At 39.5% G+C, this 22,352-nt stretch overlaps 2 protein-coding genes across 5 annotated transcripts; both read left to right on the forward strand.

Annotated features, from left to right (window-relative positions):
* Positions 1-527: 527 nt before the first annotated feature.
* Positions 528-15,411, forward strand: LOC108424920 (arylamine N-acetyltransferase, pineal gland isozyme NAT-10-like). Of its 4 annotated transcripts, XM_017693252.2 has the most exons (5): positions 528-622; positions 2,327-5,362; positions 5,821-5,847; positions 13,893-13,978; positions 14,261-15,411. In XM_017693252.2, the coding sequence occupies exon 5, from the start codon at positions 14,268-14,270 to the stop codon at positions 15,138-15,140; it is 873 nt and encodes a 290-aa protein (XP_017548741.1). In that variant the 5' UTR covers positions 528-622; positions 2,327-5,362; positions 5,821-5,847; positions 13,893-13,978; positions 14,261-14,267; the 3' UTR covers positions 15,141-15,411. The 4 variants fall into 4 exon arrangements, with proteins under 4 accessions (XP_017548741.1, XP_017548742.1, XP_037390330.1 ...); XM_017693253.2 differs by lacking the exons at positions 528-622; positions 2,327-5,362 and having other exon boundaries at positions 5,721-5,847; XM_037534433.1 differs by lacking the exons at positions 528-622; positions 2,327-5,362; positions 5,821-5,847 and having other exon boundaries at positions 7,130-13,978.
* A 1,079-nt stretch (positions 15,412-16,490) lies between these two features.
* cnep1r1 (CTD nuclear envelope phosphatase 1 regulatory subunit 1) lies at positions 16,491-22,338 on the forward strand. Its single transcript, XM_017693259.2, has 6 exons — positions 16,491-16,571; positions 18,147-18,218; positions 18,758-18,831; positions 18,921-19,030; positions 20,354-20,408; positions 20,816-22,338. The coding sequence occupies exons 1-6, from the start codon at positions 16,547-16,549 to the stop codon at positions 20,855-20,857; spliced, it is 378 nt and encodes a 125-aa protein (XP_017548748.1). The 5' UTR covers positions 16,491-16,546; the 3' UTR covers positions 20,858-22,338.
* The last annotated feature ends 14 nt before the right edge of the window (positions 22,339-22,352 follow it).

Genomic DNA, 22,352 nt, shown 5'->3' on the forward strand with positions numbered 1-22,352 from the left:
TAAAAAAACCCAGTGAGTGGACTGAAGTTGGCTATTTCTAATGAATCACAAATACCCCCAAAACTAAAGATAAATCTCAGGACCAAAGGCAGTGGAGTATTTTCAGTGAAATTGCGATGTACTGCAGCTCCAAAAACACAGTCCACATCCATTTCATACATTTCTATTGTCTCTGCAAATATATTAACATAACTGCACATTTTGGGCCATAAGATTGAGACATAATGGATTACTTGATCTGATTCTCAGGTTTTCAGTTTCTGCACTTAAGAATAAGAAAAGAAAACTGTTAATTAAAAAGTTAATTTCCTGCGTGCCATTCTTTGTACTTAAAAACATGTGGGCCTTGAGGTAGAAAAGGTTGGGAAACCCTAATAAAAACTTTAATCAACCTGCTCAGAAACCACAAATGTAAGAAAAGGTTCCACATGATTGAAGACTGCTCTGTTAGTTTCTGTTTGTGTAGTATCAATATCAGTTGTAAGATGAATATGCCAAGAAGCAGAACCTCAGAGGGTTAACTCCCTCATCTACTTAAACTTTCCCTCCTCCCTACTCACAGTCCTTCTTCAGACTCGGCATACCTCAGTCAGCACAATGATTGCCTTTCTTCCATGCAAAAGTAAGTTTATGAATTTCATAAATGTGTATTTAGGTTTTTTAGGCCTGTTTAAATGTTGGTTATTAGTTGTATTTCATAAGCAGACATGCTGCATCTATGTAATCTAAGTTCTAAAGAGAGTAAAGGGGAATTCCACAGATTTAGTTTTATCTTAGAATATTATAGGTTGGTTTAGAAATGACTTTAGAAGCAGATGTTAGCGTACACTTTTTAAACTAGGGTGCCGCAGGGTTCCATTTTTGGGTCCTTGTTGTTTACGATATACATTAATGACCTCAGTAATGTTTTAAATGCTCATGTGCTTTATAAAGATGATACCATTATCTATTGTTTTATTCCATTACCAGCAGTAATACATATTTGTCCTACATATTTGTCTGCAATAAGTGTCTGTACAATTTATGTTGTAATTGCTATATTCAGGTAAATGTTCTGAAAGTATGGTCTGAATGTTTTTTCTTGATTTTGATTCTGATATGATTTTGTTGGTGGTGGCGGAGATGTTGTTTCTTTGTTGATCATCATTATCGTTGTTGTGTGCTACTTACTTGGTCAGAGCTCTCTTGCATACGGGATTGTTGATCTCAGTGTCATTACTCTTAAATAAAGAATTAGATATCATAACAATATTATAACTCTAAGTGTAATTACATTTTGAAATGAACCATTATTGTCATTACACATTGTACTTGTACATTTGCGCAACGAAATTGGTTTACAGCCCCCTCCCCTCTTGGTGCAATAGAAATAGAAAAGTTAAAATATAAAATAGAAAAGTTTTAAAATATAAACAATTTAAATAACAGATTAGAGCTACAGTTAACTATACAGGCATAAGCATAAATTAACTAAGCTCTCCTATTTACACACAAAGCTTTCCTATATATATTTTTTCCTATAAATATCTTTCCTATATATTTTGTTGACCTAGTTTTACCCAGATTTGCATCCCTATCAGGGACCCAAGGGTTGACTCCCTCTTTTACCTAAACTGTCACTCCTCCCTCCTCACATATATTGTATAAGTGTCAAAAATGTGTACCTAGGTTCTTTAGGCATGTTGTTTTTTAAATGCTGGTTATTTAGCTGGACTTATACATGTAGTAGTCATTACTATCATAAATGTCCCATTTGCTCAAAAGAAGATTACAAAAATGAAGATTACTTCATTTTTGTAATCTATATTGAAGTTCTGAAGAGATTAAAGGCGAATTTCAAGTTTCTCCAGGATAAAATCATTAAGATGTAAACAGTCATTTAGTGTGGTTTTATGTGAAATGTGCCATTCTAGAAAAATGTACAGAAACGAAATTGTTCACTATGGTGTTGATATGAAAAAGACATCCAAAGGGTTAAATATTCTTAAATGTTCATCCATCACATTCACAGAGAGACAGAGAGAGAACAAAACAAAGTATACGTGCACTGCCAGCACGTAACAGAGAGGTGTAGGACATTTTAAGGACAATGCAAAGGTTTTTCATATTTAGTTTGCAGCATTTGTCTTGTAAATATTGCAACCTTTAGTTTCTATCAACACCACTGTAAAAGAATGAGTTGGTAAGTATTTTCTCTATAATGCAATATGTCAGAACAAAACTTTCTAAACAAATTGGAGAATTTTGCTGTAACATTTTTATCATGGTATCACAGTGCAACTGGAACCTGTGTAACCCAGTGATATCAATTTGTTTATTCTTGCAGGAGCATAATGGATCTTAAGGAATACTTCAAAAGGATTGGCTTCACTGGTCTGTATGACAAAGCTGACCTGCCCACTCCGTCTACTGAATGATGGTGAGAGGTGGACCCTGGAGAAGACAGGGAGGAAGCCACTGATCCAGAATGAGGCCTTTGCCAACTGCAGCCTTGTTAACAAGTGCCTGATAAAAACCATGTTCAGCTTTTGTTTAATGGCAAGTAGTGCTGACCATTTTCTGGAGGCCTCTGAAGTCCTGAGTCTTTGCTCACCCAAAAATCCATCTGTTCCCTTCAGACACCCACAGGCTTCAGCGTTCTGTTGGGCTCTGCCTACAGTGAGGTCACATTTAATCCTCTATGATATGAGGAACATACCAGACAGTGAGATAGAGACTGTACGAAGGAAAAGTTTAATATTACATTATATAATAAACTGACATCTCAGTTAACTAAACAAATCCAGGGTCATGCTGGAGATGGTCCAGGTTCAAATAGCCAACACGAACAGAATGTAGGTCAGACATGATAAACACAGAAACACCAAACCAAACAGTACATCAAACAGTACAACCAGAACAAAGACCAGCAAAACAAAGGGTAAAGCACAGGGCTTAAAAAACAAAGGGTAAATGAGACAATCAGGGGTAGAGTCATGAAACGAGGGAGCTGGACTAAAAACCAAAACAAAAACACATGGGCCAAACCAAAACACAACACGAACATATGGACAGGACTGGGAGGGGCCAATCGTGACAGTACCCCCCCCCCCTCCACACACACAAACACACACACCAAAGGTGTGCATTCCGAGGCGTGCCAAACCAAAAAACACAACAGAACCAAACCAAACCAGACACCATGGACATGACTAAACAAGCACAAACACAGAACAGGAACAACGGGCACAGGCATAGAAGCAGGAACACAAGCCGGAGCAGGAACAGAGACACAGGAACGCGGAACCGGAACGGGAGCAGACACAAACGAAGAACATGGAACGGAAGCCGGAGCAGAAGCAGGAACAGAGACACGAGAAACAGGAGATGGAACAGACACAGAAACAGGAGAGGGAACCGAAGAAACACCAGACACAGGAACAAACAAAACAACAGAACGAGGACGAAACACAGAGGGAGGACGAGGAGGCACAACACAAAAGACACCGAACAAGGGACAACAGGAGGCACAACAGGACGAGGGAAACAAGAACACACCATAGACCATGCAAAAGACAGGGGAACATGGACCAAAACAGACACAGGCACAGAAACAGTCATACAGACAGAAACCGGGACAGAAACAAAAGGAGAGATGGAAACAGAAACCACACCAGGAACAGGAACGGATCAGGCTTGCCGCAGGTGCGGCCACGGGATCAGGAACTCAGGCTGGGCACTGCTGCTCCAACCTGGAGGAACAAACAGAAACAGGACCCTCTCGGCCATTCTGAAAGTTCACTCGAGTGACAGGCAGCTTGCAGTGGCACTTGAGGACAAGCCGAGTACCACAGTACGGGTTATCTGAATGTTCCTGCTGTCTAACCACGACTTGCGCTGCAGGTCACTCCTCCCTGCAGCATTGCTCAAGATGGGCAGAACCAAGGCATTTACCTGAGCTCTCGTCATAAGGACACAAGCCGGGATGGTTCTTCGCCTTCTTACAGGAATGACGAGCTCATGTACCCTCAGCACCAGGGGATTCATTCTCACTGGCTTGGCGGCGTTGGGATGCGGGTAACTCGGGCTGCATGGAAACAGCCGGAGTTTCGTCCCAACGGAACAGCCACATGCCAGTGTGTCGCTTACTCGCTGCGTCCATTGGCGGCTGGTCTTTCTGCAACGCCGGGGAGTGAGGAGGCAGACGCATGTGCTCAGATAAGCGACTTTTATTGTGGGCAAATACAGGGTCATGGTCAAGACGGTACAGGTTTAAACAGCCAACACGAACAGAATGCAGGTCAAACATGATAAACACAGAAACACCGAACCAACATACAAACACGACTAAACACGACAACCAGAACAAAGACCAGCAAAACAAAGGGCAAAGCACAGGGCTTAAATAACACAGGGGAAACAGGTGGAGACAATCAGGGGTGAAACTAAACTAATTTGGAATATGGAATTTTTTTGCACCACTTAGATTTTTTGCATAATTGCAGAGGATAAAGACTGCCTGATATCAGAAATTCAAATATCTGGTGTTGAAGTGACAGGAAAGATAAAATTAGAACCCTTCTGTGGTGCTTTGAGCTGTACCCCGCTGGATGATGCCAATGCTAGTGTAGTTAGACAGTCACAGGTGAAACCCACCTCAGTAAAGGCCAGTCGCCAGTGTAGAGGATAAAGAAGATGAGAGCACGCCAAGGGACTGGAGTTGGAATAAAAGACGGAATACATGAGTTTATATCTATGTGTGGAGTATGAGTAGCTATCAGTCTTTTAGCAGTTAGCCACTCATTTGTGTAGTTGATTTACTGGCACAACAGCTAGAAAAAAGAAACTGTAATAAGTCTTGTGAGACCAGCATGGAAAGGCCCAGAACAGCCCTTATTTTGTTGCACATATGTCATCTGACATTCGTACAATTGAACAAACCTCGGGAATAATTGTGTTAATGTTTGATAACCCTTTCTGGAAATATTTATTTAACCCATAGGTTCCTCTCATCCCTTAATGGAGAGCGCCGAAGTCAGATATTTTGAGTTTATTAGAGAGACAGCAGTAGAGTGTGATGTGTTGTTTTGGTTGGTTGACTGGATCCAGTGTAAAAAAATTTTTGCTACAGGCTTCAGACAATCCTGCCAAAACCTTAACTACAGAACGCGGCCATTCACTGGGCTGGTGGTGACTGTGTAATCCTGACTGAGACAGCTCGAGCAAACGGGCACGCGCTCACTGACACGCTGATCACCCCTTACTAGTAGGCTTAACTCAGGGGTTGCCACAGAAATGATAAGAACAGCCGTTTTGTCCTTTCAGCAAAAACCAAACCACCATCGGAGCCACATCATCTTATGTCTGTTTTACTATCTTGGCTGTAAGTATGTCTCAGTGTGTGCTGATATTGTAGTACAGGCTGAAAATATAAAGGTAAACTCAGACTTACTTTGCTCTGCTTTAACCTTTAGCTCAGCTGTAGCCGCTTTTCTTGCATCTCTGGAAACTTCTCTACGAGTTTGTTGTAAAATGTCTCTCAATGTTTGACTTTTTATGAGGATGAAGTCGCTTCTCATCCTCCAGCTTCTCGTTAAAATTGTCCCACTCCACCTTAAATGGTGCCTGAGGCACCACATTTTCCTGCTGCGCCATTTAAGGTGGAACGGGAGAATACGAACAAGAAGCAAGAGAAAGAGAAGCTGACTTAAATTTCAGATTAAACGTATCAGCAAACCACAGTGATTTATAAATGTAAAAGCCCATTCATCTCCAAATCATCTATGTACGTCTTCTCTCTCTTTGCCATTTCGTTATCTGCCTTGCTATGGTGTCCAGCAGTCTGCGCATCAGTCTTCAGCATTAAAGGTTGGTGAAATAGTAGTTATGCGTTAAATTCAACGACCATTTATTTTATTAAACTGTGTTAGAACTGTGTGTTATAACAATTTTACAACAAAGAAGGATTATTATGTTATTTTACCTAAAATTCTAGTTTTGCTGTGGAGCTGCAGCAGCTCTGCAGCAGTGGAGAGATTATTCAGGTCTGATTCTCACCCAAACAGGGTCCACTCTGTCCACACTATTAGATGCACCTGCGTTGTCGGGTCACACTGTAGACGTAAAGAGAGAGAAGACATCTCTTGCTGTGCAGTATGAGCTGATCATCATCTAGTCCTTCATCAGTGGTCACAGGATGCTGCTCACAGGATGCTGTTGGCTGGATATTTTTGGGTGGTGGACTATTCTCAGTCCAGCAGTGACACTGAGGTGTTTAAAAACTCCAGCACTGCTGTGTCTGATCCACTCAGACCAGCGCAACACACACACTAACACACCACCACCACATCAGTGTTACTGCAGTGCTGAGAAGGACTGACCACTCAAATAGTACCTGCTCTCCATGGGGGTCCTGACCACTGAACAACAGGTTAAAAGTGGGTAACAAAGTATCAGAGAAACAGATGGACTACAGTCTGTAATTGCAGAACTACAAAGTGCACCTATATAGTCAGTGGAGCTGATAAAATGTATAATGTGCATAGAAACAAGAAGGTGGTCATAATGTTATGCCTGATCGGTGTTGAAGCGGGTCGTGAAGTAAGGAGGCTCAAGTTAGTGGAGAATCCCGCGGAGGGAAAACTTTAATTTAACGAGACAAAAACGAAAACTCACAACTCGCTTCCAAAACAACAACTCAACTAAAACCAACTAGTGCCTCCCCCCTTGAGTCTCTTAAAGGGCTAGACCCCGTTGAGTGACTTAAAGCCTGTCCGTTGCGGATCCGCTCCAGTCGCGAGTAGTAGCCCCTACAGTGTATCTTGCTGAAATGTTTAAATTGGGGCAGTTTTATTTCAACAGTTGACCATGCTTTGCACAAAATTCTTTGGTTTTTATTCATTTGTTTTTGTTGATTTTTGTTAGGAAAAACCTGGAATGATTGACTTTGCCTTTAGTGATCATTTTTGTTGGATTTGGGTGCGTAAGTTTGATTGTTGGTTGCACTTTTTGGTGATCTTCTTGTATATTCACAGCTTTTCAATTGTGTGTTTCTTTCTGGCACATGATTAAATGCAGTGTCTTGTTCACACTGTCAGTTGGGCTTGTTTGGTGTGTCAGGTGGAGATTCACAAACATTCTGACAATCGTGCTTTGAAAGTAGCTAAAAAGTAGCCGCAACTCTTTCTGGAAAAGTAGCTAAACTACAAATTTTTCAGCAGCTATCCCAACCCTGATAATAGGTCCTGGTTAAGGGGTGGTAACTACGTAACCAGAACATATGCATCAGCTGCCAGCACATCGCTTCCCTACAACATAAGACACCATTATAAAAATAAACAAATAAAAAGTAGTTTATATATGAGGGTGTATGATGTACAGTTTCACTTAGGCCTAAACCCATTTCCATTTCTTCTTTTTACCCTGATCACTTGTTTTTGAGTGTCTCCCTAACCCCTTGGAAGACCCTAACCCCTTGGAGTTACAAGGCATAGTGGTTCCACCCTGTTCCACCTTAAATGATGCAGCAGTTTCATTCTTGCACTTCATGCAGAGTGAGGCCAGTAAGTCATATCGATGAAGTGCAGCTAATATGTTGCTGAATGATATTAGGCTTCTGGAGAATCGCCAAACTTGATTGGCCTTTTTATGGTTAGACGTGTACACAGACATGTAACTTGTGAAATAACTGGTGTGTTCCTTTTGCATAAACACAAGCATTTTGGCTGTGAATCATTATCAAACTGTCATTTCCTTTGACAGATGGGACAAATGTATATCCTTTAAAAACAAGTCAGGACACTGGGACATGGACTGAAATACAAGATGCCTGGTCATCCTATATTGACATATAAATCATTAGACATTATAACAACATGGTAAAACTAAGTGTAGTCATACTTTGTTCACCTAGTTTTACCTTTGTCAGATCAATTATGCATCCGTGTCAGGGGCCCAAGGGTTAACTACCTCTTTTACCTAAACTGTTACTCCTCCCAGCTCACATTCTTTCTTCTGACCTGAGGTGCTTTAGTCAGCACAACCATTGTTTTTCTTTTGCTCAAGCTGTGTAAATGATCAAAATGTGCACTTATTTTTTAGACATGTTGCTTTTTAAATGCTTCCAGTGCACTTAGAAAAAATGATATATCAATAAATAACACAATGGCAGTAATACACTCGAGGGTGTGCTCTACCTTGTCATACTGTGCTACATTTGCAGATTTGAAACTGCAACAATGCCAGTATCTCACGGTGTAGCACTTCTAATCTACTACTATGTTAATGCCTCTCATGGTGCACTGTGTAACCTGCTCAGATTAATGTCTATATTTAATGACTAGTACAGTATAACACAGTTTCAATGTTATTCTAAATGGACAAGTATGTTTTGAACAATTTAACTTTACATTAAGCTGCATTAGAAATATTCCATTCAAGGTGCTTGTTTCTAGAACTGTTTACACGAGTAGCTTAACTAAACTAGTAGATAATATATTTTAAATCCATAATAAACTGTAGACATACACAGGCTTCAAGCAATTTGTGGGGAGCATGGGAACGGCACAGTTAGACAACCTGATTTACAACTTGGTTTGAATATTGAACTTTGAATGCAAGCAAATGTTCCAGATAGACACCAACAAAAAATTTGTGACCAGGGGTCTATAATTTTTTGATTTGGGCCTGCCCATACCTGTGCCTAAGGCCTGGTCTTTAGCCCTCCCAGCTATGTGGGCCTTTGGCTGAGCGCTCCAACACCTGGCTTCACAGCACCACCCATGCACTGAAAAGCACTGTTTATTATTATGGAACTAATTGTGAAATAAACATTACTTTTAAAACAAGTTTTTAATAATCTGTGGTGTACCTAGGATCTTGTGGGCTCCAGTACAAAAACAATTAATAGCCCCCTCACCATATAAAAATAACTTTCAGTGAATAAAAAACAATGACAACCTAATTTGCATGTTTATTCAGTATTGTTACATCTCAAAGTTGATACTTTTAAGTGGAATGGATAGAAATACAGTAAAATTATGTGGTTGACAGTAAAGTTGGTTGACAGTATTCTGTTGGTTAAATGAATACAATTATAAGAACAGCAGCCCCTGATTTTATTTAATGGAGGATTGATTTAGAAAAACTAGGTATTGGGTAGTGTCTATAAACACTGGAAATTATCCAGGAGAGATTTAGAAAATGGTTTAGCACACATCAAATCACAATGGATTTTTGATTTGCTTATTTGTATTTATTCTAGTGTTTCTGGAACAAACAAACACATCTTGCTTAGATAAATAACTTCGCATATCATTTTCTAAGTTGTGTGCTATTGCTTGTTTATAAGTAGTGATTCCAGTCTTAAAATGTAGGCTATGTCATGTGATACTAAGTAGCCTATTTCATCAATGTGACAGCAGAATAATCAGCTCAGTCACCTAAACATTCCAGTATAAATAATACTCCAGTCTATAGCCGGGGTTTCTCAACCTGTTGTCTGCAGACCACCAGTGAGCTGCGAAGCACCCTGCAGTGGTCCATGGGCCTGAACTCTGGGGAGGCAGTAGTTCATAGTAGGCTGGTAATGTCACTTTAATGTCATAAAAAACATAATTGGGGCAAAAAAAAAATTACTATAACGCACTGCTTTTCTTAGCTTATTGGCTTATTAAAGCAGAGTTCAGACAGAACCACAGAAGTTGCAATCCTGTTATAGCTGTATCCCGTATTAAACGTGTCAGGACTCAAGGACACAATTGAATAGCAGCTGGTAATAACATGATGATACACACATATGGTGGGTCTAAATTAACAGCCATGTGGTTTGGAGTTTACTGTCTTTATCTCACTACAAGTTTACTACATCTAATTTACCAAAGAATGGCCTTGAATTAATTGTACATTTGTGTGGACATCACACACAACAGTGCTGAATGACCCACATAGTAACAGCTGAAGGCTAAGTTAAGTATTAAAGTTGCACTGGAAGAGACAATAGCGGCTGATTCTTCCAATCAAACCATTATTATTTATGTAAAAGCCTGTTCAACGATCAGGTCATTGTGCCTGAAAGTATCTATTTGATTAGACCAAACTGCATTCAGTGCACTTGAATATACGACAGCCACACTTTTTAAATAATTATTCAATATGCAATTGAATGTTAGCTTGTTTGACCTTGAGTTCTAATCTAAATATGTTACAAATTAAATTTTAGAGCAGGCATCAGTAATCTGTGGTTGAATATATAAAAGCAACCATCCTAAACATGGGCATGAATAACTGAATCAGTTTATGAAAGCACAAAAAGAGCACTCTGCACTCTTAGCAAACTGAGGGCTGAGGAACCCATAAAATTACAAGTTGTCTTTCCTTGGTCTGTTTTGCACATAGAGAAAATGCTTCCTATAAACAGACAAAACATTCCCGGAAGAAAACCCCCACAAAAACTGTAACTCAGTCCAAGACTCGTTTGTGCTAAAGAAAAAGGACACAAAAATATTGTGGTCATCTTTCTGTTATTTAACCCGTTGATCACACTGACAGTTCCGTTTCTTATTCAGACAAATGGGATTAAAATAATGTATAAAAGTAACTTTTACCAAGGAAAATGTCAGCTGTACAATCCCATACTACAGTAAAATTTCTTTAACTGTTCTTGGCTTGGATGTACGGTTCTGGGTAAAACCTATAACTGGTATAAAACCATTAGATGTTACATTATATGGGGGTTCTTTAAACTTTAAAAGATCTTCATGCTAATAAACATTGAATGTTTCTTTTGGGAAAGAAAGTGGAACCTGCTATTCATTAATGCTATTCAGTCACATTTTTCAGTCAGTTGCATTCATGGTGTGAAATATCACGGACTCAATTTGCACATTTAGCTTATTAAATGTTCCACTTTATATGCTTTTATAAATCATTCTGGGAGAATGGAGCAATGTGCAGAAACCAGCTTGCTAGGCAGGTTAAACAGCAGCTGTTAACCCTCCTGTTATGTTCATTTGTCAGGAACAGCCATGGTGTTCCCGGGTCAATTTGACCCGGTACATGTTTAATTACCCAAAAGATGTCTGAAACCAAAAAAATCCTAACAAGCAGTGTGAATATTTAATTACTAACTCCATTACTAATTATTCTACCAATATTTAGTGCAATGGTGTTCTTTACCTGTAACAGGTAATGGTTCAATTAGGATAATTCACTCGTTTTTCATTTTAAAAAATGCATGTTCAAACTTTTTTTAATGTTTCACTACTTTATTACTTTTGAAATGCCAACATAAAAAACACAATAGTTTTACATGCATGCACTATGAACCAGAAATGTACTACTATCTACACAGCACACGAGTGACATGTCATCACACTGTGCTTTGTGCAAATGAATTTTGCACATTTCACACAGGTCATGTTTGTCTTGACATCGTCAGATGGCCTGCAGACCTGGCACCAGCCTTTCATCCACTGTGATATTAGGGCTTGGGTTGTAGAGTAGTGGACGTTGCTCTACCCACTTGTCCCACACTGTCCTAATAGCTGCCAGCTTGTCTCTCTGGTCTATCAGCCCTTGTCTCTCGATTATCAAATCGAATTACTCTGGAGAAAATATGAAAAGTCTCCATAGACATTGTGGCTCGAAATATAGCCCTGCCTGTCTCTGCATCCCACAGACCGGCTGTCAATTCATCCTTCGACTTATAGACCCCCTCCTTCCACTTCTCCCCCAAAACACGCCTCCCTTCTAGATTTGCCATTTCCAGAATGATTTTTTTGTATTGAATCTGGCATGACCAGCTCAAAGGCTGACTTGATGTCAGTCACACAACTCAGTGCCATCCTAGTGGGCCCTGGCACTGTCTTTATTATGTTTTCTGCAGACAGTTTTGCCTGACGCACATTTGGGGATGAAGACCACTGTATTTCACCATTTTTTTGACACGTATGTCTTGCTTGGAGGAATAGGAATAACAATTCCCTCATCTGGTTCAAAATCAGAATCATCAGAATCAGAATTTAGCTCAAGATAGTCATCGTCTTCAGACACATCCTCCTCTGTTTCACTGTCATGATCAATGATGACTTCCAGAGCCTCCTGGACTGTCATCCTTTTGCTTCAGCTGCTCATTTTGTAAAGGTCTGGTCTGCTTGACAGAGTGTAATGTTGGGTGTACTCCCATGCAGAGGATTTTATATTTTGCCCCTCCCCTGTTTAGTGTCCACTGAATGTGGGTGTAGTTTACCCACGAGAACATAAATGGTTTCTATAAGGTAAAAGTCATAACATCTGCACCTCTGTGTGTGTGTGTGTGTGTGTGTGTGTGTGATTGGGGTGAAATATGTCTCACAGTTGCAAAGAAAGAAATACTCTGACATTTTTGACACCCTATTACCTCCAGTTTGACTGCTGGGTCATATTGACCCGAACAGTATCTATGTGATATAAACATGCAGGGGGTGGTTACAAATATGTGAGATGAACCATTTTCATATTATATGTTGATTACACAATTTAAGGCAAGCAGAAGAAGTTTGATGCTGAAAAAATACTTTTAACTATTTTTCCTAGATCTTCAAACCTTGAAACAGGTCAATTTGACCCGTAACATAATAGGAGGGTTAAGTTAAACATCTCCACGAAGATCTTTGCCAGCCAGGCCTGGGCTGATCAGACTCACAGTAGACAGAAATATAGATACGAAGGGTCTGAAATGTTTGGGTTTTGATGAGATCACACTGTTGCAGTGACATCTGAATGTGGTTCAGTTTTACTGCAGAACTATGAGCAGTGACATAATTGGATGGAAGTGACCGAACCTGAGCATACTGTGTGTTGGGCCTATAATGCCATTGTCACAGCTTCTGTGCTTGTGCCACACTGATCTTCTGTCTGATCTCTGCTAAACACAAGGCCCAGTTTTATGGACACGGATTAAGCCCAGTCTTTGACTAAACTGTCATTCTAATGGTGCTCCACCTATTAAAACCTAATTTAGTTAAAGTTTAGGCTAGGAAATTGCAAGGCCAGTTGTGAATCACCATTGCAAGTTCTTTTCACTCTACACATAGACTTTATGTAGGTCTGGTGTTACCTTTTCCTGCCTTCTGCCTCTCGACTGTGGTCGCGAGGACTCAGAGGAGCTGCTTCACCTGCCAGCTCCTGGTCCAGAACGGTGTCTGCTTTCTACCTGTTATGGAGTAATACCCAAACTTTGGTTAATTTCCACCGCAAGGACGGGTCAAGGGTTGGACTACCTCGAAGTCCTAGTTGTTTATTGCAGACAGCTTAAGCATAACGCAGAAATGAACCGAGTCGCCGTGTTAAATGAAAGAATGCAGGATGTTCTTTCCGGCACATGATTAAATGCAGTGTCTTGTTCACACTGTCAGTTGGGCTTGTTTGGTGTGTCAGGTAGAGATTCACAAACATTCTGACAATCGTGCTTTGAAAGTAGCTAAAAAGTAGCCGCAACTCTTTCTGGAAAAGTAGCTAAATGACTAATTTTTCAGCAGCTATCCCAACCCTGATAATAGGTCCTGGTTAAGGGGTGGTAACTACGTAACCAGAACATATGCATCAGCTGCCAGCACATCGCTTCCCTACAACATAATGTTTGAGGATACAGCTCACGACGACTACTACAACAGGCACCACAATATCCATAATGCAATGCGTCCCCAAAACATTAACCCCTTACATTCCCAACACTGGGAAACTGACTTTAAGTCTTAAAGCAACACCAAATGGTCACATTTTAGCAGCTGTAACCCACATTGCACTTTAATTTGCCCACCAATATTGCACCATCTATGACTTGTACTCGTGTTGGTCCAATAAATAAGTAATCAGTGTATGTAAACATTAGCCACAGCCTGGTGCTCCAAGAGTTAACGTCTGCTCTTATCTAGCCAGTCACGCCACCCTGCACTCACCCCTTCTGGCAACTTTCAACGCCTTGGCATGCACAACTGTTCTCTCTGACTTCCGCTCAAAAGTAAGTTATATAACAGTTAGAAATGCTGTGCAGATCCTGTTTTTTGAAAGCATGATTTAAATGCGTTTAAATGGCAAGACTTCACATGCACTTTTATTGGAACGACTTGCAGTGAAAGTGCAATCGGTTGGTCTGCTTACTTCTACAACTGTTTCCATGTGTTTGGTAGCACTAATATTTTTACAGTATTACAGTATTTTTCAGAATGTGTTGAATTTTTTGAAGAGATTAGCCTTCTGTGGCAGTCGAAAGCTATTCAGTCTTTTTACTTTTGTCTTGCAGGAGCACAATGGATCTTAAGGAATACTTCAAAAGGATTGGCTTCACTGGTCTGTATGACAAAGCTGACCTGCCCACTCTGTGCACCATACACAAGCTGCATGTGATGACTGTTCCCTTCGAGAACCTCAGTATCCACTGTGGAGAGAAGATCACTATGGACTTGAAGGTCATCTATAAGAAGATTGTGCTCGACCATCGTGGAGGTTGGTGCTGTGAGAACAACCTGCTCTTCTCCTGGGTGCTGAGAGAAATGGGCTATAAATTCACCCGACTTGGGGCCAGGGTCTTCAACATGCTCAAAAACGACTTCAATCCTATGGATTCACATCTTATCAACCTGGTAGAGATTGATGGTAAGCCTTATATTGCTGATGTGAGTTTTGGGGTGTCGTGCCAAATCTGGCAGCCGTTAGAAATGATTGCAGGTAAAGACCAAACTCAGCCCCCAGGGGTGTTCCGTCTACTGAATGATGGCGAGAGGTGGACCCTGGAGAAGACAGGGAGGAAGCCGCTGATCCAGAACGAGGCCATGGTCACCTGTAGCCTCGTTGACAAGCGCCAGACGAAGACCATATACAGCTTCTTCTTAATACAACGAGATGCTGGCCATTTTCTGAACACAATCGAGTACCTCCAGACCAGTTGTGATTCTTTGTTCACCCAGAAATCCATCTGTTCCCTTCAGACAGCCACTGGTTTCAGAGCTCTGATTGGTTGGACCTACAGTGAGGTCACATTTAAACCTCAAGATGACACAGACATCATGGACATCAGGGATATACCAGACAGTGAGATAGAGACTGTACTGAAGGAAAAGTTTAAAATAACTTTACATAATAAACTGACACCTATAAACAACAAAGCTTCCTATAAAATATAAGGAATATACTGATACATATATATTGAGCTTTACTCACAGTTTTTATGCGTATACCTAATAAACTAGACTTTCCACATTTTATGAATGAATGTACATTGTTTCATAGGTCAGTTGTAAAAGTGTTATATGATGTATGATATAATCATGTCTCTTACAACCACAGAAAATGTTTATATGATGAGTGCTGATCTGTTTAATGTGGCATTCTCAGTTGTAATCTCACAAAAAAACAAACAAAAATCACAAAAATAAAGCTTAATGACGGTGTTGAGAAGTGTCTTCTTTTTAGCTTCCATGAAGGGTGATTGCCATCTAGTGGTATTCTTGAGATTTTTAAACTTCATGTACTTAATGAAAGCAAATGAATGTGAGGCCACCACAGTTTGAAAAACTGGAAAACCTTCAGCACCCTGCATTAAATATAAAGACATGGAGATCTGATCTGACAAGAACTTCCAACATTGGACAATGAAAATAAGTTGAATTATAGATATTAAACTGCTCTGCAAATAGTGGGCTAAAAACTCAACAAAGTATTTGAGCATCAGTCCTAATAACCAATTAACGCAGTGCTGTAATGTGGCAAAAATATATATCACATGTAAATGCACTCATATTGTATTTAACCCAGTGCCATGCAAGCTTCATTGGAGTACTAGGGGAAAAAATCATATTAGAAATGTAATATATGATGTTGTCAGAAGAAAATCTTGTATCTCCAAAATGGTAACTTCACAGGAGAAGTGAAAAACTAAGACATTTTTCCTAAACTAAGGAGTTTTCATGTTCTCCCCGCGTCTGCGTGGGTTTCCTCCGGGTGCTCCGGTTTCCTCCCACAGTCCACACACATGCAGTCAAGGCCCATGTGGAGCTGGGTAAATTAAAGAGAAACCGGCACAAACATTTCTGTTTCACTACAGCTTCTGAGGCATGCTGCTCAGGCTGGATTTACCTGAAAACCTAAAGAATTGTTTTGAAAACTGCGCGTCTATGATCTTGATCTATTTTTTATTTAACTTTTATTTATTTATATTTTTTTCTACAAAGTAAGGCTGAATCTCAAATGGCTCCGTAATCTCTAGGTAGTGCACAATGTAGGTCATAATATAACGGTTTCTACACCACAATCGTGCATCCTATTGCAATGAAAGGTAATTTATACTCCATCACGGGGTCCGACTCCGATTTAGTGCACTATTTGAGCGCAGAATTCAAGATTTCATGACCTTTGCAGTGCACTACACAGGGAACATGGAGCGATTTGAGACTCGGCCTTAGTCAGCCCGGCAGTCCTCAAACGCACGCGCAGCTCTTTAAAGTGTTACGTAACGGCCTTTCGGCCAATGAGAATCGAGCTTCCACTGCAGCGCTGTGAGTGGCGGCGCGGCCTGCACCGGAGGAGAGCTATGAACTCACTAGAACAAGCCGAAGGTATTTCTGAAATTAACGTTGTTTGGGAATGTTGTTCATTTATTTGTATATGTGAATGGGTTTATTACTTTTACAATGTCAGTGTTTGGCTAAAATAAGTTTACTTTGTGATGACAGCGGGCAGTTACCATTCTAGCAGTCTCCCAAGCTAAGCTACACACCCAGCAGTTAGCCACAAGCTAATGTATTTAGCCTTGTGATATCCGTTATTTATGAAGACGGTAGCAGTCTTACAGAGTACGAACGACTTAAATCCCAGGTTTAAGTATGTGGTACAAAATTTCCCTCGTTGAGAACTGAGTAGAAGCGTTCAGACACGGCGATGGAAGAACAGCCTAGGCTGGTTTGTAATGTGTTAACGTGAGGCAACTTGCTGTCATGTCAAAAAATATCAAAGCCTGCGAGTTTGAGAGCTCTTAACATTAATACGGTGCGCTGTATCGGGAGAAATAGGAATCATAGTTGAGACTCCAGTTCAGATCTTAAGCTCATCAAATGCTGGCTTATTGGACATGTTTAGAAATAGAGAAGTGATGATGAAGCTTGCTTTAGGATTTGGAGTTCATTGCCATCTTAGTTCTGTCAGGCACCTTCTGTTCTTCTATTCACCTTTTTAAAACCCGTCTATTCACTTTCCAGTAGATTTTGTCTCTTTTTCTGTCTTTTGATGATGCTTATTTTGTTTGCACACTTTTTGTGAAGCACCTTAAGTATTTCTGTACAGGAAGGGCGTGATACAAAGTGCATTATTAGTGATGCACTGATAGGGGAATCGTTGACGTTTTTAAAATATGAATTTGCCCAATAAACATTTACACAATGTAGAATATGATATTACATGCAGCTGGATTAGCACTACAAATAAATTTAACATACATCTACAAGTTGTTACAGATGCTGTAAAATGAATAAGCTGCATATATTTTAGGACAGTAGCCCGGTTTCACCTAAACATTGTGCTCTTCCAAAATACACATGCAATCAAGTATTGGTTATCTCCCACATCTAAACATCTGATTAATTATCTGCCAATACAGATAGGATTTTACTATTAGAATTGTTTTCATAGAACTACTACTAGTAGTAGTAATAGTGTTATTATTGTTATGAAATGTCTATGACTTTTAGACGAGACTGAATCAGGCAAGTTAAATCATGTTCTTATCCTACGTCTACACGTATATATCTGTGCTTATATTCACAAGTAGCTCAAGAGCAGTAATGCTGACCTAGGACCAGGTTCCTGACTTCTGTATACTCATTTTAGTCATAAAAAAAATCTAATCAAATTCTTGCCCTAAGATGCTCTGTGTATTTTTGGCCCATAACAGTAGTAACATCTAACCAGGTGACTTAATTTTCTGTATTCTAACCATTCTATTATTCTACCATGGTAAACATTTTATCACAATTATATAGGCTCACTTACATTAATGCAAACAGTGTAATAACAAAAGAATGTCTGGTTCCACAAAAATATGTGAAGACAAGTAAAGATGAGAGAACTGATGTAATCATTTATGTCCTGCTGTCTGCAGAACATCTTTAAACACTGGTGTTCTCCTTCTTGTGTAGATCTAAAGGCCTTTGAGAGGAGATTGACGGAGTATGTGTCCTGTCTGCAGCCAGCCACAGGCCGGTGGCGAAGTAAGGATTTTATCCCAAAAATAGTAGCTAGACAGCAGTGAATAGACGCACAGAGTTGTTATCTTGTTTGCTGTGTTTCCTATTGTTAATGCTGTCTTTATAATCTAAACCTTGGTTTGATATACCTGAAGGGGATGAACGTGTAGACTAAAGCTTGGGTACCCTAGAGATGCTGCTCTTTCCTCATCATTAAATACGCCTGAACAGAACACAACATGGTCAAAAACATAGCCGGAACTTTTCTTTCAGCAAATATACATACAGGTATCATGTGGACTCTGTGCTGTTCGTTTTTACAGCTGCTGAAATTCATTAGCAACACAAACTTCAGGAAATCTTACTAAAGTATTAGTAAGGTTTCCTGAAGTTCTTCTTGCCAATGATCTTTTGTAAAGGATGCCACATGGGGTTATTAATATATACCGTTTTGTCTTAAACATGTTATTGACAAAAGAGGAAATGCAACATTGAATGCTTATTGCTATATGTCTCATCTTACCTAACCTCAGCATGCGTGCACATGTCTTGTTTTGTTTCAGTGATTTTGATTGTAGTGTCAGTTTGCACAGCAACTGGAGCTTGGAACTGGTTAATAGACCCAGACACTCAGAAGGTGGGGAAAATTGTTTTGTGATGTTTTTCTTGTGCCTGCAGTGCCCCTTATATTTTCAGAACTGACTGTTTTTTTTGTCCTTTCCACAGGTATCTTTCTTTTCATCTTTATGGAACCATCCATTTTTCACCATCAGCTGTGTCACTCTCATCGGTCTGTTCTTTGCTGGAATACACAAGCGCGTTGTTGCGCCATCAATGTATCCTTATTTATGTGAGATCATGCATTAACTGTTAACATGTCTTGCACAAACTTGAGCTAGAGTTTGGTGTGAGGAATGAAAACTAATCTAAAATATGATTATTAATATCAGCTGATTTAAATGTACATATGTGTTACTTTAACCTTGTTTTTTGTGTTTCAGATGTACTAATTCAGCCTGTATTTCTGTGATGTAGTTAAAAGATCTGAGTCTTATTGGACTAAGGTTTCTCCTTGTTACTGTTGAATATTGCAAGTTTGAATCCTTGGGATGCAACAACAACAACAGGTCTCTTAATTATTGCTGCATTCTAGGCAATAAACTGGTGTCAGCCAAAGTATCAGGTTCTGATTATTAGGGCTGAGCAGAGGTTTGGAACCACCTTAAAGATAAACATACAAAGTGGCCATTCTCAAACTTTTTTAGGAAACGTGTGTTCCCCAGTTCTGCTCCTGGGTCCTGTCTCATGAAGCACATTAAACTTGGGCAGGCTTTCAGCTTCACAACCTAACAAGTGCAACCGTGATTAACTTATTTTACAACAGCAATTAACAACTTTCTTTGTTAATGCAGGTTTAGATACTCAGGCCAAGAATAATCCTCTTGTGCACGCACATTAAGTATTATGGCAAACAGCCATTCATGAAATATTAGAGTCAAGTGGCAACTTTTTTTTTTAAGAAAGAAAAAGAAATCGTACTATGTAAAGCATTTATATCTGTAAAGAGCAATGCTTTTTAGAGTAACTGTTGCTTTATATTTCTGATAAACATGGTATATTTATTTTTCTCTGCTGAAAAGCTCCATTTGTCACATGATGTGACATTTCAAAGAAAAATGTGACACAAAAAGGACTGCAGGGGTTCACCCCCTCTCAGAAGGCTGTTCCTGATAGGTTAGAAGCTCAGACCTGGTTGGTCCAAGAGCTGTTTATGATCTGAAATCTCAAATCTGCCCCAGATTAAATTAGTGTGCTGTATAAGCTGACATGGTAATGTAGCTTGATACAATTTATCCATCATCGTGAAACAGAAACACAGGGTTAGATTGAGCTAAGCTTAAAGTTAGCTTTCATGAGACAGACCCCTAGAATACCCTTGATTTTCCTTGCACCCGTCACACCTGACTGAACTCATCAGCTAATTCACAAATACCTTGTGGATGTATTAGGAGCAGGGAGTTATCAATAGTTTTGGAGAAAGGTCACACCCAAAACTCTTCCTCCTCCTCCATTCTACTCCCTGTAAATTCACCACTTCATTTCAGTTTCCCTGTCCTGTGAGTTATTACCAAGAGTGGCATTTTCCTTGACTGCTTCAGTATTGCTGCACGCTGCCGGACAGTGCTCGCAGAATACAACATGTCCTGTGATGATGTAAGTGTTGAAGGCGTTTGTAATTAATGATCTTGACAACAGTGAAGACCTTGTGCTTTTTAAATGGAAATCCTCTCCCCCCAAATGTTTATATGTATGCATAGGGCAAGGTTACAGTGTCTAATTATGCAGTTCACCTTAATGATATGAGTTTTGAGACTCACCGTTTTTGGGGGGGTGGGTAAATATACAAAGTTCTGTTTGTTAGGATTTTTTTTTCTTCTTACGAACATCTTTTTCCAGCAATTGTCAGTAATTCACGAAGACACATGGTAGATTTTTGCTGCTTCTCAAATAGCCAGTTGGATGTCCTGTAATGTGGACTGCTGCAAAACTGCTTTGCATATGCTTAATTCTTTCATGAACCAGTCTTAGTTTTGATGATGGCTATTTGTGCTCTGTTTTAGACAGGGAAACTTATTCTAAAGCCACGACCCCACATCCAGTAGCATCACGCGGACTGTAAGGAATCTCATATTGATCACCATGTGGATCGCAAACAATACAGCACAAGAAGAGATTACCGTCAAGATCAAGAATGGGGGAAATGTTCTCTTGAACGCCTGTTTCGCCATTTCGAAAAGTTTTGAGAAAATCACTATTGCTGCCGTTTTAGAAGCTGTACCTATAAGCAAATCATCCCTGGTGGGTAAAACTTTTACTTTCTCAAAGTGTCTTTCTAATGCCATTCTCTTATTTTAGATGAAGTGCTTTTTTTTTTTTAAGCAAATTGTTGAACAAAAGAAATATTAAACACAGATCTCTTGTTGTGACAACTTGAGAGATCCAAAGAGACTGGGTTTGAGCAGTGGGTTTTAACACCATAAATATAATGTACAACTAAACCATCTTTACAAATATCACAGTTCACTGGCTTTTTTTATCATAGATGTTTCCTTGAAGTTGATTTTATTAGTGTATGCATTGTTTAAAATTCTGTATGTACAACATTTGCTGCTTTTGTTTCTATATTTGTAGGTTTTGAAAGCACTTTTCTGAAATCAAATAATAAAATGGCTTTTTTTGTGGTGACTGTGGTACAGCACTGGTTCAAACAGCACATGCTTCCATTATTTTGATAACTATGGCAGATAAATGCATTTTGAAGTCCCACTACATTTTAAGTGCATTTATTTAATTTGCACAAAAAGCCTGTTATACACCCTGAACATTTATAGTGTTTGTTGATGGGGTATTTGCACTTTACAAAAGCCTGTTTTTTGTAAAAGGGGAAACATTTTCTATTTGCTTACTCCACGTTAAAGAACCTAATCTAATTTTAATTTAAAAGCACTGTGAAGTGTATAGACGTATGGTACCAGCTACACCCAACACACAGATGATATACTGTAACATGGAATGGTATTGATATGCCAGTTTCAGAAATTACAGTGATCAATGTGGGTTAAAAAAAAAACCTTGCATGAAAGTTCTAGCCTGCACCCTAGAAAATATGTATTCTTATTATTCTCTTTAATTCCCAGTTACACTGCAAATGTGTCTGCTGAGACAGTTATTTGATTAACCAAAAATACAAAAAAAGCCAATAAAAAATGTCACCATGTGCAAAATTCAAATGTACTGAGCTGTAAATAACACTTGTGTTTTAGTCTGTTGAGGTGTCCTTTCTCATTTGCAAAAAGCCAGGATAGCTGTAGATTTTCCTGCTAAACAAGCAGAGCACACCTGATTCCATTTGTTTATTCAGTTGGTCTCAGTCTTCAAACAACTGATGATGTGTTGGAATAAACAACTCCTGCTTTGTTGGAATAAAGACCTGCAACTACACCAGTGTTTTGCAGATATGACTGGACACCCCTGGTTTATACAACAAAAACTAGGCCTGCATGTTATATGATAAATTATCTGGATTGGTTCATGTGGGTTGTGTAATCTCATTTGAATAAATTACACATTTCAGAACTTGAAATGTAGTCACGTCAG

This window comes from Pygocentrus nattereri, chromosome 25, assembly GCF_015220715.1.
Source record: "Pygocentrus nattereri isolate fPygNat1 chromosome 25, fPygNat1.pri, whole genome shotgun sequence".
NCBI classification, from domain to species: domain Eukaryota; kingdom Metazoa; phylum Chordata; class Actinopteri; order Characiformes; family Serrasalmidae; genus Pygocentrus; species Pygocentrus nattereri.

Bases quoted from the DNA above. Each gene is read 5' to 3' on its own strand.
- LOC108424920 (XM_017693252.2), top strand. From the start codon at position 14,268: ATGGATCTTAAGGAATACTTCAAAAGGATTGGCTTCACTGGTCTGTAT.
- cnep1r1 (XM_017693259.2), top strand. From the start codon at position 16,547: ATGAACTCACTAGAACAAGCCGAAG. The intron at 19,031-20,353 runs GTATCCTTATTT...TGACTGCTTCAG, and splicing joins CGCGTTGTTGCGCCATCAAT to TATTGCTGCACGCTGCCGGA. The intron at 20,409-20,815 runs GTAAGTGTTGAA...GCTCTGTTTTAG, and splicing joins ACAACATGTCCTGTGATGAT to ACAGGGAAACTTATTCTAAA.